This window comes from Scyliorhinus torazame, chromosome 7 (assembly GCF_047496885.1).
Source record: "Scyliorhinus torazame isolate Kashiwa2021f chromosome 7, sScyTor2.1, whole genome shotgun sequence".
NCBI classification, from domain to species: domain Eukaryota; kingdom Metazoa; phylum Chordata; class Chondrichthyes; order Carcharhiniformes; family Scyliorhinidae; genus Scyliorhinus; species Scyliorhinus torazame.
The window spans coordinates 85,013,554-85,032,112 of NC_092713.1; the positions used below are offsets into that span (position 1 = coordinate 85,013,554).

An 18,559-nucleotide genomic window follows, 5' to 3' on the forward strand; every position below is an offset into this window, starting at 1 on the left:
TCTGCACCAGACCATAGTTGATCTTTGATAAGGTGAATACCCACTGCCAGGTAGATTGCAAATAGTATTGGAGCTAACATGCAGCCTTGCTTAATACTAGTCCGGATCTTAAGAGTGAACTGTTTTAGATCCCACACTCACGACAGTTGCAGTCATACCATCATGAAGGATTGTAATGAAGTTTCTTGGATAACTAAATCTTTGGAGCACAATCCACAAAACCTCACAATTTACTGAGTCAATGTTTTGGTCATGTTGATGAATGTAATGAAAAGTTCCTGGTGTAGTTTTCTAAATTTTATTTGGATTTACGTGGCAATAAAGACAATGCTAGAGGTTCCTCTGGAAGACCTAAAGCCACACTGCGTCTCTGGAAGGATTTCCTCAGTCACAGGAAGTAGGCAATTCAGGAGAATGTATGTCAGGATTTTCACTGCTGTGGACAAGAGGGAAATACGTCAATAGTTTCCACAGCAAGAGGGAGGCATTGTGGTATTGTCACTGGACTAGTAATCCAAAGACCCAGAGAACTCTGGGGGTCCCAGGTTTAAATCCTGCCACTGCAGATGGTGAAATTTGAATTCAATAAAACGTCTGGAATTAAAAGTCTAGTAATGACCATAAAACCGTTGTCGATTGTCGTAGAAACCCATCTGGTTCACTAATGTCCTTTAGGAAAGGAAATCTGTCATCCTTACCTGGTCTGGCCCATATGTGACTTCAGACCCACAGTAATGTGGTTGACTCTTAACTGCCCCTGAAGGGCAATTAGGGATGGGCAATGCCCACGTCCCATGAACAAATACAAAAAAAAGTCGAAGGGAAGTTTATCATCCTCAAAAATCCATCGGATGAGTGCATGGAGTCTGGATGTGAGCAAAAGCCCAACAACTTTGAAGACCTCAGCTGGAATACCATCACAGCCTCAAACTTTGTTGTTGTTCATCCATTTGATTGCTTGTTGCAGCTCTCCCATCGGTGTTGGTTTCCCGATGATTTCTAGCACCTGGTACTGGATCTGGATAATATCAGCTGCCACTGTAGATTCACGGTCGTTATGGATTGTTGAAAATGTTCATTCCAGCATTGATGGATGGCATTGTCATCCTTAAGAAGAGAGACACTATCCTGTGAGCCATGGGGTTTATGTCTGTTTGACCTTGATCGATAGGGCAGTGCTGTTCAAACTTTATTGCCCAGAACCATTTTTCACCAACCGGCCAACTTTCGTGACCCACACTGCTCCAACTTCACGACTGAATTTTTTGCTTGCCTTTAATGCGACAGGTGAGCTGCAGGTCCTCACGATCTCACTTGCTTTGTCATTCAGTGTTACATTTCTGCTAAGGGCATCAGCTAATGATTTAAATTCACGCTGAATCCTTTGAAAATAATCAAGAGGTTTGCCCTCGAACTCGCCATTCTTAGTCTTCAAATGCTTTTGAAGTTTTGAGGGTTTAATCTTTCATATGCCAGTACTTCCCTGCACATAATGCACATGGGCATTGCATTCTGATTTGCAGTGGCACAATTAATAAAGCCATAATTAATAAAGCCTAGAAATCATCTTTGTACTGCTTTGTTTCTGATTTCAGCAAACTTTTTATTCTCCTCCATTTTCACATTTTCTCCCACATTTACATCCCTCAACAATGAACAATAATCAGCAAGATATGTCAGTCCCCATAATAACAACAACGATCCCATCTACCCACCAACCCCCAAACCTCAACCCGCATGTTTACATAGATTTCAGCTTCTTAATGGGTTGTTCATGAGAGACCCTGGAGCTCACACCTGCACTGCTTTGTCCTGCCACGGAGTCTCCCGAGAAGCTCTCTAGCAGATCCAATTGAGAGATCCTGGCCTGTTTGTGTCTCTGCCCTCTCTTCCTTATTACAAACTGATCCATCTTCAGTTCTTCACACACTCCTGTTGCTTACTTGCTGGCAGCTGCAAAATGAAGGAATCTCTCCTCCAGGATTTTGCAGCCAAAGTACTGTTTGCGTGACGTCAGTGTGCATGCCAGGCATGTGACCTGCTCTCTCTCTCTTCTGGTGCGAAGACTGCTGTTTTTAAAAATAATTTGGTCCTGGGACAGCATTCTGACATCAGGAGGAGACGGTACTGGGACAGCGTGCTGACATCAGGAGGAGACGATACTGGGACAGCGCGCTGACATCAGGAGGTGGCAGTGTGCCACATTGGGCCTGTGCACTGCCGGATCTACCTGAGGGGGCATGCATGTGGACGGCATTCTCTTTTTATTAAACAGCACATGGCGTCCCGTGAATTTATTTGTGAAGACTTTTAACTTATAATACGCTACTATAGTGACACGATTGCAGAGGTTTCAAACGTTCACACAGATTTTGCATGTTGGCACTTAAATTCCACTTGCCCTGACCTAGAGGAGAATGACCCATAATTTATTTTCTGTGCTTGCTGCAAGTGCCTTCTTGGATCTCAGTTTGAAGAACAAACAAATTGCAGCAATCCCTGTTTATGTAGCTATCACATAATTCCTCCTCCCTGTGATGGTGTAGGCATTGAAGTACTTATGGAAGCCAGTGAACTGGTGCTGACTGCCAACATAGTGACCCGCCATTCTCACCCCTCACACAAACTTCACTCGGCCACTCTCCGTGTCCTTCACAGGCCCCGAGCTCCAACAGTCCGCTGCCGAAGTACCCCCCCCCCCCTGCCTCCTCCTATTGATCAGCGGAATAATAGACGTCGGATGTGACGTTGGGGAAGCTAATCAGCCATTGGATAATATGGGTGCCAAGCAGATGGAGCAAGGCAGAATGTTGTGGCTACTGGCAGACGTGGGCAGCATTCTCAACCTAAAACCGGTCGCAGCTGATCGGTTCTTCTCCCGCGCCATGACCGATCTCTCCGCGACCCTCCCGACACCTGGCCGCAACCCACCGCGGGTCACGACCTTGAGTTTGAAAAACCCTGCTATAGGGCACGATTCACCCAAATGGGAACAAAGTCCCATAGTGATCGCGTTTAGCCGCGTGTTTCCCGGCACTCGCAGTGCCAAGAAACACATGGCTATTCAACGTGACTCGTGTTGTATAATGGGTCCAAACAGGGAATGCGTGGCTGAGGCCACACATAGCCTGGTTTGTACAGTGGGAAGCTTCGCTTGCCGGAATTCCCCAGTGTAGCGAGATGGCGTCCCTTTCTCCGAGGCCCCTGAAGCGATTCCCGACTGCCCCCCCCCCACCCGAACGCATTATGGGAGGGCCCTCGTACCCCTGGCCCGATCGCGTGCGCAAAATCAGCCAGCTTGGCACCTTGGCAGTGCCAATCTGGCACCATGGCAGTGCCATTCTGGCACCCAGGTGGCAGTGCCAGAGTATCCAGGTGGTACCAGCAGCGCCAGGGTACCAGTCTGCCCAAAGGGTATTGTTGCTACCCTAGTGTGTCTTTATTCCGTATGTGGTGGACAAATAACTGCAAGTCGACTTTGTTATAATCAAATAGTATTTATTCACACTCTCACGATGTGATAGTTAATCAATCACAACATCAACACAAAGTTATTCTACAGAGTACTAAAAGTTCACACTAAACTTTAACTTAACTTTAGAGTGACTAGCAAGTACCAGACAGATATTGGCCTTTATCTGTGTGCTGAATCATGTAGTCCACAAGGTTTGATCCTTGGTCTGATCTGGCTCTGGTCTTCCTTCTGTTGGTGGCGTGATGGTCCTCCGCGTGGTGGTCAGTGAAGATCACCGTTGTTTCGTTGCTGCTGCAGAGAGAGCGATTCTAACGTGGTGCTGCACCTTTTGTAACTTATTGGTTTCGCGCCGTTTTGGGCAGTCCCTGGGCGATTACCAATCAATTGATCAGGGTTCGATCACCCTGATCGATCAAGTCCAACCAGGGGCTGCCACATTGATTTTGTGACGTGTGCTCGGCCTGTCTGTAGGTGTTGGGGCACATAGGCCCTTCCAAATAAGGAATGCAGATGCTGTTGTGTCTGGTAGACATTCGTGATTGAGAGTATGTTTCCATTGTCCCTGAGATGGCCTGAAGATGGCCTTTTTCCTGTGTATTGGAGAGTCTAGGCTGCAGCTTGCTTATCAATGTGTATTTAAGCTGCAGCCTGCTTGTCCTTGAACTTGGCCAATTCTCCCACCATAGCGAGGCATTGCGGGAGCGAGGTCCCCCGGCTTTCATCGGCCACGCTGCACTGCAGTGCAGATGGCCCTGGTTACTTCAAAAGGCTTCACATAAGATTATTGTATTATATCACGATGGTCAGCATACTGTTAGATCTCTATGGCTTTCTCTCCCGAACACTAGTCCTTTATCTTCCAGATTTGCCTTCATACATGAGCTGTTGGAATGTTGCATTCTTGATTTGCGACCTTGCATTGACTTGCTAGGCAATGAAGGCGGCTCATTTAGGTTCCTGGTGGTCACAAATTTCTGCATAGTTTTTGTTGAACCAGTCATGATGGCAATGATACTCAAACCCAATGGTCTGGAGGATTGGGGTAGGGTGAGACGTGTTGGCCATTTAAAAATAATAAGGCATCAAAACTATATGTTTAACCTATTGTTAGCTGGGTTTCATGAGTGTCAGGAATCCCTGCACTGAAGGAAAGCAAGGGCAGCTTCAGTTAAAATTAAATGCCTTTACAGCACCACTTGTGGGCCAAGACGAGTGAGAATGCTTCCCCTTGAAACTGTAAGATTGTCTGCACCCTTGTCGTTGGTCACTACTGAGTTTACCCACCGCCGCCACCACTCTGCCCCTCTCAGAAGAGGGGATAGGATTTCTCTCCGCACTCAAGATCCAGAACCCTTCCTCCCTCATGCTCCCAAGAAAGAAGCAGCAGGTCTATTACTGCTCTTACAGCATGTCGCTTCTTCCTGCGTGTTCTGTGCTGAACAGGGAGATGAGCTTGACCATCGGAGCGACTCCTTGATGAGGAACCTGTTGGAGGCTCAAAGCTCTACAGAGGAACAGAGTCAGCCAAGTTAAGGGAATATCAATGATGGTCTTCAGGATCATCATCAATACCTTTGTTTTTAGTGTTAAATCCAGAATAAAGTTCAGAATGGAAAAAGGTAATCGAGCTATAATTGAGGATCTTGCAATCACGTTGTAAACTAAACGTTATGGGGCACCGTGGTCCCAAGACTTGTAGTTTAGTCTCAGAGTCCAAGCCTGTAAGATAGATGGATTTGATTGGATTCGACTCAACTACAGTAATTCTAGGGCAAATTCTATACATCTTTTCCAAAACAAAAGAGGCTTCCATTTTCACAAGACAGAGTTGGAATTGGAAAGTACAAAGAAGCCAGATCATTGTTGCAGTATATTTGTTACAACCGAGCGGTCCGACACACGCAATAACCTCACAGTAATATATCCAATTTATTATTGGGCGGCTAATACATCGATGGTTAGGAAGTGGTTAGTTGGGGAAGGGGTCGGTGTGGGAGCGAGTGGAGGCAGCATCTTGTAAGGGCCCGGTACTCCACAAGCCCAGTGGTACCTCCTGTCTACCCATATATTGGATTCCCTACCTGTACTCTTTGTTGCCATGCCCACCCCCCCCCCCCCCCCCCCCCCGCCCCTTCTGCTGACGGTTAGTTTTCCTTGAAGAAGTCGATGAACGGCTGCCATCTCCGAGTGAACCCCTGAATTGAACCTCTTAAGGCGAACTTTATCTTTAGTCTGAGAAACCCTGCCATGTCACTAACCCACACTCCTGAGTTTGGAGGCTCCGAGTCCCTCCACCCCAGCAAAATTCGTCTCCGGGCCATCAACGGCGGCCTCTTTCCCCCGCCCCCCCCCGGCATCCGGATCTTCCGACATTCCAAATATTGCCATCTCTGGACTTGGAGTAACCCTCCCTTCCAGGACCTCTGACATGACATCTGAGAATCCCTGCCAAAATCCCCTCAGCTTCAGACACACCCAAAACATGTGTACGTGATTCGCCCACACCGCCCACATCTGTCCTCTACCTCCTCGAAAAACCTACTCATCCGGGCCACAGTCATATGAGCCCTTCCCCTCCCCAACCCCTGTTTTTGACATCACCTTACCCTGTAGTCCCACTTAGAGGGAGGCGAGGGAAGCTTGGAACCAGCCCCCCCCCCCCCCGAGCAAACCGGTGGTTATCACACCGACTCCCCCTCCAGTCTCATGTGCTGCCTCCATTGCCCCCACACTCTCAGGGCTGCCACTACCACTGGGCTTGTGGAGTACCGGGCCCTTACAAGATGCCGCCTCCACTCGCTCCCACACTGACCCCTCCCCCACTACCCACTTCCTAACCATCGATATATTAAACGCCCAATAATAATTAATAAAGTTCGGAAGGGCCAAGCCCCCATCCCCGCGTCCCCGTTCCAGAAGGATCTTCTTCACCCTCGGGACTTTCCCAGCCCATATAAAACCCAAGATCGCCGCATTCATCTTCCTAAATAATGCCTTGGGGATGAAGATTAGAAGACACTGAAACACAAACAGCAATCTCGGGAGGACTGTCATCTTCGCAGTCTGTACCCTCCCCGCCAATGACAGCGGGAGCACGTCCCACCTGCGGAAGTCCCCTTTCATTTGTTCAATCGCCCTGCCCAAATGTAACTTATGGAGCTGAGCCCAGTCCCTTGCCACCTGAATGCCCAGGTACCTAAAACTCCTTCCCAACGCTTTAAACGGCATCTCCCTCAGTCTCCTCTCCTGCCCCCTTGCCTGGATCGTGAAGACCTCGCTCTTGCTCATATTTAATTTGTAACCTGAGAACTGATCAAATTCCTCCAATATCCCCATAATTCCTGCAATTCCCCCCAACGGGTCCGTTATGTAAAGAAGCAAATCGTCCGCATAGAGCGAGACCCTATGCTCCACCCCCCTCTCACTATCCCCGCCAAATGTTTGATGACCTAAGCGCCATTGCCAAAGGCTCTATGGCCAGGGCAAACAGTAGTGGGAAGAGTGGACACCCCTGCCTTGTCCCCCTACACAGACTAAAATACTCAGACCAAACCCGGTTGGTCCTTGCATTCGCCACCGGTGCCTGATAAAGCAGCCGGACACAGTCCACGAATCCCTGCCCGAACCCAAACCTTCCCAGGACATCCCACAGGTACTTCCATTCTACCCGATCAAAGGCTTTTTCTGCATCCATGACCACCACCACCTTGAACCCGGCCCCTCCGCTGGCATCATTATCACGTTTAGGAGCCGTCTAATATTGGACGTCAGGTGACATCCCTTCACAAATCCCCTCTGGTCCTCCCCTATTACCCCCAGGACACAATCCTCTATGCGCGTGGCCAAGATCTTTGGCAGCAATTTCACATCTACATTTAAAAGGGAGATCGGCCTATACGATCCACAGCTCTCTGGATCCTTATCCCGCTTCAAAATAAGCAAAATTGATGCCTGCGATAACGTTGGGGGGAGCACTCCCAGCTCCTTAGTTAAAAACCTTCACCAGGAGCAGCCCCAGCAACCTGGAAAACCTTTTATAGATCCATCAGGTCCCGGGCCTTACCCGATTGCATCGCCCCCAACCCGTCTCTCACCACCCAAGTCTAATTGGGGCTCCCAAGCCTTCCACCAACTCATCTATCCTCGGGAACTCCAGCCGCCCCCAAGAATCGCTTCGTACCCTCCTCCCCGGCTGGGGGTTCCGATTTATATAATCTACTGTAAAGTTGCCGAAACACATCGTTCACCCCTGCTGGAACCACCACCACCTTCCCCCCTGTATCCTTTACTTTCCCAATCTTTCTTGCCGCCTCCTGGTTCCTCAGCTGATGCGCCAGCATCCTGTTGGCTTTTTCCCCATATTCATAGACCGCCCCCTTAACCCTCCTCAGCTGTCCCTCCGCCTTACCTGTGGACAGGAGCCCAAATTCCAGTTGTAGTCTCTTGACGCTCCTTCAGAAGCCCGTCATCCGGAGATTCCGCATACCTTCTGTCCACCTGTAAAATTTCACCTACCAGTCTGCCCAACTCCGCCCTTTCAGCCTTCTCCCTATGGCCCCAAATTGAAATGAGTTCCCCCCTGATAACTGCCTTCAGTGCCTCCCACACCACTCCAGCCGAGATCTCACCCGTATCATTGATCCTTATGTATCCCCGAATGGCCTCCCTCACCCGCTCGCACACCTCATCCTCCGCTAGCAGCCCTAACCTCCAGTGCAGCCGTTGGGCCTTCCCTTTGCTAACCCCCCCCCAATGCGCTCTATGAACCCCCGCAGCTCCTTTGCCATTGCTGACACCTTTCCAGCCCTGGAATCGACCGATCCAGCCTTGGATCCAGGACCGTGTTGTAATCTCTCCTCCCCCCCCCCCCCCCCCCCCCCCCCCCCATAATCAGTTGATGTGAATCCAGGTCCGGGATCTTCCCTAGCACCCTCCTAACAAACTCAACATCATCCCAGTTTGGAGCATATATATTCACCAATACCACGGCCATTCCCTCCAGCTTCCCACTAACCACAATGAATCTACCCCCCGGATCCGCCTCTTATCTTCCCCTCATCGAATGCCACCCGTTTATTGACCAGGATTGCCACCCTCCTAGTTTTAAAGTTCAATCGCGAATGGAACTCCTGCCCGACCCATCCCTTCCTCAACCTAATCTGGTCCCCCACCTTAAGATGTGTATCCTGCAACATGGCAACATCTGCCTTCAGTTGCCTCAAATTGGAAGCGCACCAACTGGCCCATTCAGTCCACGAACATTCCAGCGACCAGCCTGGTCGCCGCCCCCCCCCCCCCCCCCCCCCCCCCCCCGCCCCGCTGGACAACCATAACCTCTCCAAGGCCATTCATTGGCCCATGCTCCGTACCTTTCCTGGCCCGCCCTCAGGCCACTACCATCATCAATCCTCCTCCTCCACCACCACCTTGAAAGTCTCCTCCCATCAGCAGTCTAGCCCCCTCTCCCCCCACCCCCTCCCCCTACCAATCCCCCCCCCCCCTCACATCGGTCTTCAGCTCACCCCCCACTCTGTTTCCGTGAACTAGCCCTCCCAGCTAGCCTGGCAGCCCCTGCCCCCTCGCATCTTACCCCCGCTGGTCCCCCCCCCCCCGTTCTTAGTTCAAACAATCAACACAAAGGCAAGAAGCAAAAAAAAAACCAATCCCTCCCAAGGTCCGAGCACAAAGGCCCACCCCTCCTCCCTTAACAAAGTACTCTATACTAACCTAACCCCAAACAGAACCGAAAAAATGAAAAGAAACAAACAGAACCTCCGATATAAGTCCGAACATCGCAAATAATAAGTTAAAAGTTTTACAAAGCATAGCTCGGTTCTCCGCAGTCATAGTTCAAGGTCCTCCTTCTCCTATCAGTCTATTCTCTTTCATAAAGTCTACTGCATCCTCTGCCGAGCCAAAGTACAGTTCCCGACCCTCAGGTCACCCATAGGCGAGCCGGGTACAGCAGTCCAAACTTTATGCCCTTCTTATACAGGGCCGATTTCACCTTAGTAAAGCTCACCACCCTCTTTGTGAGCTCTGCTCCCAGGTCCTGGTACACCCGGATCTCGACATCTTCCCACGTACACCGCTTCATCTGCCTGGCCCACCTCATAATACGTTCCTTGTCTTGGAACCGATGCAGTCGTACCACCATCGCCCTCGGGGGCTCACCCCCCTGGGACTTGCGCATTAGCGCCCTGTGGGCCCGGTCCACCTCCAACGGTCTGTCGAACACACCTTCTCCAAGCAGCTTCTCCAACATCTTCCCCACAAACACGCCAGCATCCGATCCTTATCGTCCCTCCAGCAGACCCACGATGCAAATGTTCTGCCTCTGTGAACGGTTCTCTAAGTCTTCCACTTTCTCCAGCAGTAGCTTCTGCTGGTCTTGCAGCATCCCAATCACTGCTGCCATCGAGGTGGACTGCTCCTCCTGCTCCCCTGCCTGCTCCTCCAGCCTCTGGATTGCCTGTCCTTGGGCCACCAGTCTCACCTCCATGCAGTCAACCACCGCCCTAATCGAGTCCACCACCCGGGCCAGGTCCTCTGCACACTCCTTACGTTGTTGGGTGAACTTCTCATTTAGGAAGCTCACCAACTGGGCCGATGACCACTGAGCTGGCGGGGCCGGACCCTGCGCATCTGCCAGTTCCACACTCGATATCTGCTCCTCACTCGCCGCCACCTTCTGGTTCCTCCTTTTCCGATTTTTTTTCTGGGCCCCAGCTCCATAAACTAGGGGACCCCTCCTTCTGTTCACGCGTCTACACCTTTACGTTCCAAAATTCCTGCAACAATGCAGCGTAAAAGCCACAAAAAGATCACCATGAGCGGGAGCTTCCAAATCTGCGACCTTTCACTCCATGGCCGCCACCGGCAGTCTGGGAAAACTGTGTTTATATGGATTGTGGTTGCAAGTGATTATGGTGCAAGCTGTTGAGAAATAGGGAGCATCCGTGTAAGAGACGAGAGATTTGTGTCATTGGTGTGAAGTTTATATATATATTTTTTAATTCCATAGGCAAAAAATGAAAAATCCGTGGAAGAGGCGAGTATCTGGACTGCCAAAACAACACTTGTGTCTGGAAATGGAGCCAACCTTTTGAAGATAGGATCAGGGCATCACAGCTCTATTTCATCACAAGGTCAGGCTTATCCCACTGTCAATGCTGTTAAAATTGAACATATGTCTGACGATGAAGATGTGGATGTCATGGATGAAACAGATAGTGACAGTGATGGCCGTCAGGAGCAGAAAGGAACAGAAACTCAATCTGATTCAAAGATAGATGAACCCGAGGTGACTACTTATTGTTACAGTGTTTCAGGAGTAGATCAATCCTTGGTTATTTCTCCCACTTCTGCTGTGGCCTTGCAAAACTGTTCACAGATGTCAGACATACAGGAAATGTCCAAGCACGATGAGACACCTAGTAATAACATCGATAATTTGAAGTCCATGATTGATGACAGCCAAGAAAATGAAACATTGGTAAAAACAGCCAATGTAGACTTTGTAGGCTACAGCAAATGTGGACATCCTCTGGAGACAACTAATGAAGGATTAGTAGAGCAAATACCAGATTTTCTAGAGTTCAAGCAATTAGAAGAAAAAGAGAAAATCCATAATGATATCTGTGCGTACGGTTTGTCGGTTTGTGAAATGGAAGTGGGTGAAGAAAACTGTGATAGTGAAGAAGGGGAGATACTGAAACCCCCGGCACAAGAAGTAATATTAGACAAAAACATGATCACAGAAGATGAAAAACAAGCTATCCCTGAATTCTTTGAAGGGCGATCATCAAAAACACCAGAACGCTTTCTGAAAATTCGCAACTATATCTTGGATCAGTGGTAAGAAAAAGCAGTGTTCTAAGCCTAATTACAAAATGTTTGACAACATATCTGATGAAGTATTCACATTTTAAGATACTTGATTATTTTGCTATAGCTATGATTCTGTACTAAATCAAAAGGATAATTGGAATTTGGTTTTAAATTAGCCAGAGTGTTTGAGCTGAGAACTGAGGGGAGGAGGGGGAATTTGAGAGCCCCTGAAATCAGGTGTGTGGTGTGCAATATTCCCGTGCTCATTCGACGTGAAACAGAGAGCACACAAAGTAGATGTTGTCTGCTACTTATAATGGCTGTAACGAGCAGTCAGCACTGAACATGTTGCTGAGTGGTTTGAAGCAAGCACTACGTCCAGCATAATTTCCAAAGATTTGACCTACATTCATAAACTTATGCAAGCATCAGTATTTTCAGAAACTCAGCAAGAACCATTAATAGACAACTGAATGGCAAATTGAGCGATGATGCTTTTAAATGCACTGATGTGGGGGGGGGGGGGGGGGGGGGGGGGAAGTGACATTGGTTGTGGTGTCATTGGGGCCCTTGTGCTGCTCATCCCGCATGTTCAACTGTATGTGTTTTACGTGGGGATGTTAATTAGAGGGTTGAAGTCCAAAATGGAAAATTGGGCACAGAATCAATGTTAGAGACTAATAACGTCATGATCTCTACCTATTCTGAATATTCTGGCAAACACATGTAATGCCCACATTAACACCCAGGACAACATGATGTTTGTTGTGGACGTGTGTGGCAATACTGTGGATGTCATTTTCTCCTTAATCAACACTTCTAGTGCTGAAACTCCCAGGCTATAGAGCCAAATTTGGTGGGCATAAATCTATTTAAATAATGCTATTTCATTCCTCAATTAGAAGTGCTTTCCAGATTTTTCTGAAAGATTATGCATATTAGGAATTAGTTTTTAAAATGTAACTTTGTGATTAGGTGTTGTCACAGACAAATAACTAATCATACCCTTCATATCAACTTGTAAAAAAGAATGGTGGAAAGCTTTCATGTAGCTTCCATCATAGCTGATATCGCTGAGCACACCAGGGTACTGTCAGCTTTGAACATCTCTTATTTTTCTCTCAGTTTTCCTGGGTCATGCACCTGCAGGCAAACAAAATTGGGGCAAGGGGGTTGGTGGGAGGTGGTGGAGAGAGCCGCTCAAGCCTGTCATCTCCTACTGTGTGATACTCAGCACTGCACCAAGGTTGCAATATGCTTTGCTTATTTTCCATTGTTAGTTTTGTAAATGCATTTAGTTTTACTAGTGGTACTATCAGGGTGGTATGGTGGCACAGCGGTTAGCACTGCTGCATCACAGTGCCAGTGACCTGGGATCTATTCCTGCCTTGGGTGACTGTGTAGAGTTTGTACTTTCTCCCCGTGTCTGTGCGGGTTTCCTCCAGGTGTTCCAGTTTCCACGTACAGTTCAAAGATGTGCAGGTTAGGTTGATTTTCCATGCTAGATTACCCCTTAGTGTATATGTGTATGTGCAGGTTACGGGGATAGGGAGGGGAGTGGACCTAGGCAAGGTGCTCTTTCAGAGGGTCGATGCAGACCCGATGGGCCGAATGGCCTCCTTCTGCACTGTAGGAATTCTAATTACTCTAATCATTCAAACCTGCCTACCTTCTCCTTATAAAGGTAATTTGATGCACCATGCATTCAAATAGTACCTGTATCTATCCACTTTTAAATAGATCTTTGCCCAGATGCTATGCACCCACAGTGCAGATTTATTTATTTTTTATTTTCCATCTCAGTGAAGTGGTTCCTATTTGTTTAGTACTTCCCAGGCAGCTGGCCAAAGATTGGATATACATCAGCAGGTGGAAAACCCTTGTTATGCGGGCATGTTTCTACCTAGGCCATGCTTCTTCGCCTCTGCATTTGCAGACCCATTTTTATGGACTAATATAAAATGGAACGTGCCCTCTCTTGTTCATTTGTTTCCATATAAAAGAGAAGGTTGCAATACTCAAATGGGCAAAATGCAGCAGCTAATAATTTATCATATTTGACACATCTGACTTTTTTTTTTAAACCCTGTCTCTAGTGTCCCAATAACAAAAATGTCTGACAGTCACAAATTGCAGTATGATGGCTTGTGCTTTGTTCCGGCAGGGAGAAGTCTAAACCCAAATACCTGAATAAAACATCAGTGCGCCCAGGACTGAAAAATTGTGGCGATGTGAATTGCATTGGACGGATACACACATACCTGGAACTAATTGGAGCTATAAATTTTGGCTGTGGTGAGCTTATCGGAAGTTTTAGTTGGAAGATAAAGCTTTTTTTTCAAATTCTCAATTTCAATATATTCACTGTCCAGTTGTATTATAATAATGGGCTATGGTCTTTACAGAGAAAATCCCATGTGTAAAATGAACATTATGAGAACTAGTTTTGATTTTCTTTATAAAACCATTTGGCATCATTTCAATAGTTAAAATAATTTCAAATTGTCAGACCAAGTTTTCCTGGTAATCTGAATAGCTGATTTGTTTCTCTTGTCTTTTTAATTTTGTTTTTAACTATCATTAATTCCATTTCTTTTATAATCCTTTTCCTTTCTATTACTTTCAGACACAGAAAATCCTTCTATCCGAGTGTCATTGCTATTGTATTTTATGTTTCCTTTGGGTGGTGCTGTAACTCCTTTTTAGACATGCTCCTCAAACTGGGTTGATCTGTGTGGCAATGATGAAGTGTAATTCTGCACAGTGCACCAAGTGTCAGGAACTGGTAACTACTTTAGTGCTTGCAAAAGGGAGTAGAAAAAAATTCAAACAACAAATGCATAAACGGAAAATAGAAATGCTCGAACGGTACCGCTGAGCTATGACAAATCGTCACTTCTAAATATTACCATATTTTCATATATAAAGGATAGAAGTCAAGGATTCTTCTCCTGTACTAGCCCTCAATGTAAAGTTGATCCTTAAAACATGGAGCTTGTTTTTTACAGGGTCAAATAATGCATCAGTGTCAGATTAGCTATGTCTTTAAGGCTTCAGACTGCCTTGTGAGTTGACAAATATAAAACCAAAACTGGCAGCTCACAGCAATGGAGCTGTTAGCTAATTGAATTACAAAGCCTTGCTTTATTGCAATATTGATTCAATATCTACAGAGTTTTTCTCTATTTAAATATAATTCAAGTAAAAATCCAAAATCCTAAGTGTTTTTCATTCATGATTTTTCTTGCACAATTTAAATTAGTTATGTAATAGCCCTTTTAATTTCTGTCATGCTGTGGTATCTTTTATTACCAGCTACTTCCTTCATGATTCCAGCAGCTCAGGAAAACTGTTTCACATAGATTTTGCCACTTTTATCAGCATTATTCCTTCTAACTCTCAATCTTGTTCCTAATTAGTTATCTATCAGATTCATTTAAAGATATTAGCTGACAGACATGAACAGGCATTACTGAGTATTCGATGTACATAAGAGCGGAAGGTAGGAGCAGAGTAGGCCATTCGGACCATTGAGCCATTTTGTAAGATCATGGCTAATCTTGGCCACATCATATCCCTCAACCTCCAAAAATCGACCATTCTCTGGCTTGAACATATTCAACAACAGATTCGAGAACCGGGGCAAACATCCTCCCAGTATTGACCCTGTCAAACTTCTTAAGAAGTTTACATGTTTAAATGAGATCCCCTCTCATTCTTCTACACATTCGGGAATATAATTAGGCAATCTCACCTTGTAGAACAATTCCCCACTCCCAGGAAGCAGCCTGGTGAATCTTTGCTGCAATTCATCTAAGTATATTCTTCCTTGGATAAGGAGACCAAAACTGTACACGAATAATCTCAACAAGGTCTATATAATTACAGTAAAATTTCTTTACTTTTATACTCCAATCCTTTTGTAATAATGGTTAACTCCCCACTCCCGTTGTAAAGCTAACTGGCCTTTTATAATTCCTTTTTTGCTTCCTTTTTCTCTGAACTGGTGGGGTTATGTTTGCTACTTATCAACATGCAGGAACTGTTTTAGCATCGAGGAAAATCTTGAAGATCCAAACCAATGCCCCCACTATCTCTTTAGCCACCACTTCTTAAAACCCTAGGTCATCAGATCCAAGTATTTCTTATCTTTTAGTACCATCAATGTCTTCAGTACAGGCAGCACAGTGGTTAGCACTGCTTCCCCACAGTGCCAGGGATCAGGGTTCAATTCTGGCTTCGGGTGATTGTCTGTGTGGAGTTTGCACGTTCTCCCCGTGTCTGCGTGGGTTTCCTCCGGGTGTTCCTATTCCCTCCTCACAGTCCAAAAATGTGCAGGTTAGGTGGATTGGCCATGCTAATTTGCCCCTTCATGTCCAAAGATGTGCAGGTTAGGTGGAGTTATGGGGATAGGGTCGGGAGAGTGGGCCTAGGTAGAGTGCTCTTTCAGAGGGTCGGTGCAGACTTGATGAGCCGAATGGCCTTCTTCTGCATTGTAAGAATTCTACAATTCTATTATTTCTTTACTAATGCTGATATCCTTAAGTTCCTCATTTACAGTGGACTTTTGATTTCCCAATACTTCTGGAACTGGTTGTTTGCGTATAAAGCCGGATATGAAGTTTTTGTTTAATATCTCTTCCATTTCCTTATACCCCATTTTAATTTCTCTAGCCTCTGCCTCTAACGTACCCATGTTTACTCTTGCTAATCTTTTTATGTTATGCATATCTACAAAGCTTTTAGTATCTGTTTATTTGTTTCCAGCTCATTTATTCTCATATCCTCATAGTCATAGAGGTTTACAGCATGGCAACAAGCCCTTCGGCCCAACTTGGCCATGCCGCCCAGTTTTTACCACCAAATTAGTCTCAATTGCCCGCATTTGGCCCATATCCCTCCATACCCATTTTACCTATATAACTGTTTACCTGCTTTTTAAAAGACAAAATTGTACCCGCCTCTACTACTGCCTCTGGCAGCTATTTTTTCTTAATTTCTTGGCCATCCTTTGCCTAGTTTTAAACTCATTCCAATCCTCAGGGTCAATACACTTTTCGGTAACATTTAAATTAGTAATATCTTTACCATCTCCTGTTTGCCACAGTTGGACCACTTTTCCAGTGGTCATATACCTTTTAAGGAATGTATATAGGGGCTGGTTTAGCACAGTGGGCTAAACCACTGTACCGGCCTCCCCAAACAGGCACCAGAATGTGGCGACTAGGGGCTTTTCACAGTAACTTTATTGAAGCTTACTTGTGACAATAAGCGATTATTATTATTATGAATTAATGTTTGCCATTGCATATGTGCCCTCATATGTTTTATTCTACTTTTTCAAATCATTGAAACAGCTTTCCCTTACCCTGATTCTCATATCTAAGTTATTTGCTTTGTTCAGATTTAAGAATGTGATTTTGCACTGAACTAAACCACTCTCAAACGCCAAATAAAATTCTACCATATTTTGATCACTTGTCCCTAGAGGTTCCTTTACTATAATTTTATTAATTAACCCTGCCTTATTTGCACAATACATATCAAAAATAGTCTTCTCCCTTGTTGTTGCATGACATACTGAGCCCATAATCTATTTTGAATGCATTCCATGAACTCATCCTCCACACTGTTATTGCAAATTTTATTTGAGCAGTCTATATAAAGGTTGAATTTCCCATGAATACTGTGTTGTTATTTTGTGGATTGGGGGAAGAAATGTTTAAACTGGAGATTTGATAATTTTATACTCTTGTCCCATAATTGCTCAAGTCAAATCCATTTATTCTTAATAACTATTCCTCTCATCGTGTCCCACCCCAAGGTTTCAGGAGTTTGAGACCTGCTTCTGACACCAGTGAACCTCAGCTGGTACAGAATATTGTGATGAGTTATAGTGATGAAATATTTGTACTTTTTTTAATGGTTAATAAATCAGAATGCTATACAGTACAATTATTAAAAACTCAGTCACCAAAATGCCATCAGAAATAGGATCTTCATAGCTGACTGGAACCATCTATTTGCTTAGTGATTGCTTCCATAAATATTAGCTTTTTTTTCCAACAGTTTTCTTCACCAGTTTTTCTCCCCATCCTTCTCACCTGAAGGCATTGTATCCTTGCTGGGGTAAGGTTCCATGGTAAACTAATGCTACGCCTATGTGACTATTATTCCTACATGGTGCTTGACATTGATCATGTGCTGTTTGACATCATAGCTAACATTCTCACTTAATAACCAACTTCAATAGGTAACATTCAAGAATTGGAGCTGGGGGGATGGGCTACTGGTTACTTAATTAGCACTTGAAAATTATACAGCATTGTAAGCTGATTCTATTTGGTATTTGATAGATTATTTTGACCACTGAATCCATAAAATGGACCGTGAATCTGAAGCAGTAAACTTAAACAATAATTTGTGGTTGACATTATCTTTGAGCTTTCAGACAGATCAAAATCTGAATATGGTGTTATAGTATTTCACTATATGGTTAATGGATTTTTGGTAAAGTTTACTCTCTTTTTTCTCCACAGAACAGGCAATATATCATCGGCCAAGACCTGCAGACCGAACACGTAATAAAGAGGAAGGAAAGGACAGCGTACAGACATATTTGCTTGCTCAAAGATTACAGTCAATGGTAAGTTGAATATATGTAATAACTGCAGTATAACGCTGCAGCCGCCTTTTGCACTGCAGTTGTTAAAATGTAATAAAGTTCTGAAATATCTTTTCATAAAATCATTGAATTTTACCACATGGAAGCCATTCAATTTATTGCTGCCTTCTCCCATCCCTCTCACCTCCATTGTCCACTAAGTGCTTGATAATTCCACAGTAAGTTGGATATATTAACCTAGAAAAAGTAAAGTGCAAAAATGTAATTCATGACTAATTAAGTAGGGCCAGCATGGAGCAGTAGACACCTGAACCAAGTATTAGCATTTGAGTTGTGTTTTTAATACGTCTGTCATTGTTTAGGTCTTTACTGACCTGACCCTGTGAAGACATGGGGCGGAGAATCGGCGGGGGCTGGCGTGAATCCCGCTCCTGCCGGTTGCCGAATTCTCCGGCACCGGATACTCGGCGGGGGTGGGAATCGCGCCGCGCCGGTTGGCGCCCCCCCCCCCCCCCCCCCCCCCCCCGCGATTCTCCGGCCCGCGATGGGCCGTAGTCCCGCTGCTGGAATGCCTGTCCCGCCGGCGAGAATCAAACCACCTCTCTTAGCTGCGGGACAAGGCGGCGCGG

At 45.7% G+C, this 18,559-nt stretch overlaps 1 protein-coding gene across 3 annotated transcripts in view; it reads left to right on the forward strand.

Annotated features, from left to right (window-relative positions):
- mysm1 (Myb-like, SWIRM and MPN domains 1) overlaps positions 1 to 18,559 on the forward strand; it is a 142,553-nt gene that overhangs the window by 60,961 nt on the left and 63,033 nt on the right. For all 3 annotated transcript variants that reach the window (XM_072511000.1, XM_072510999.1, XM_072511001.1), the window contains 3 exons: positions 10,500 to 11,332; positions 13,470 to 13,600; positions 17,845 to 17,951. In XM_072511000.1, the coding sequence (XP_072367101.1) occupies positions 10,500 to 11,332; positions 13,470 to 13,600; positions 17,845 to 17,951 (1,071 nt within the window). The remainder of the gene's footprint in view (positions 1 to 10,499; positions 11,333 to 13,469; positions 13,601 to 17,844; positions 17,952 to 18,559) is intronic.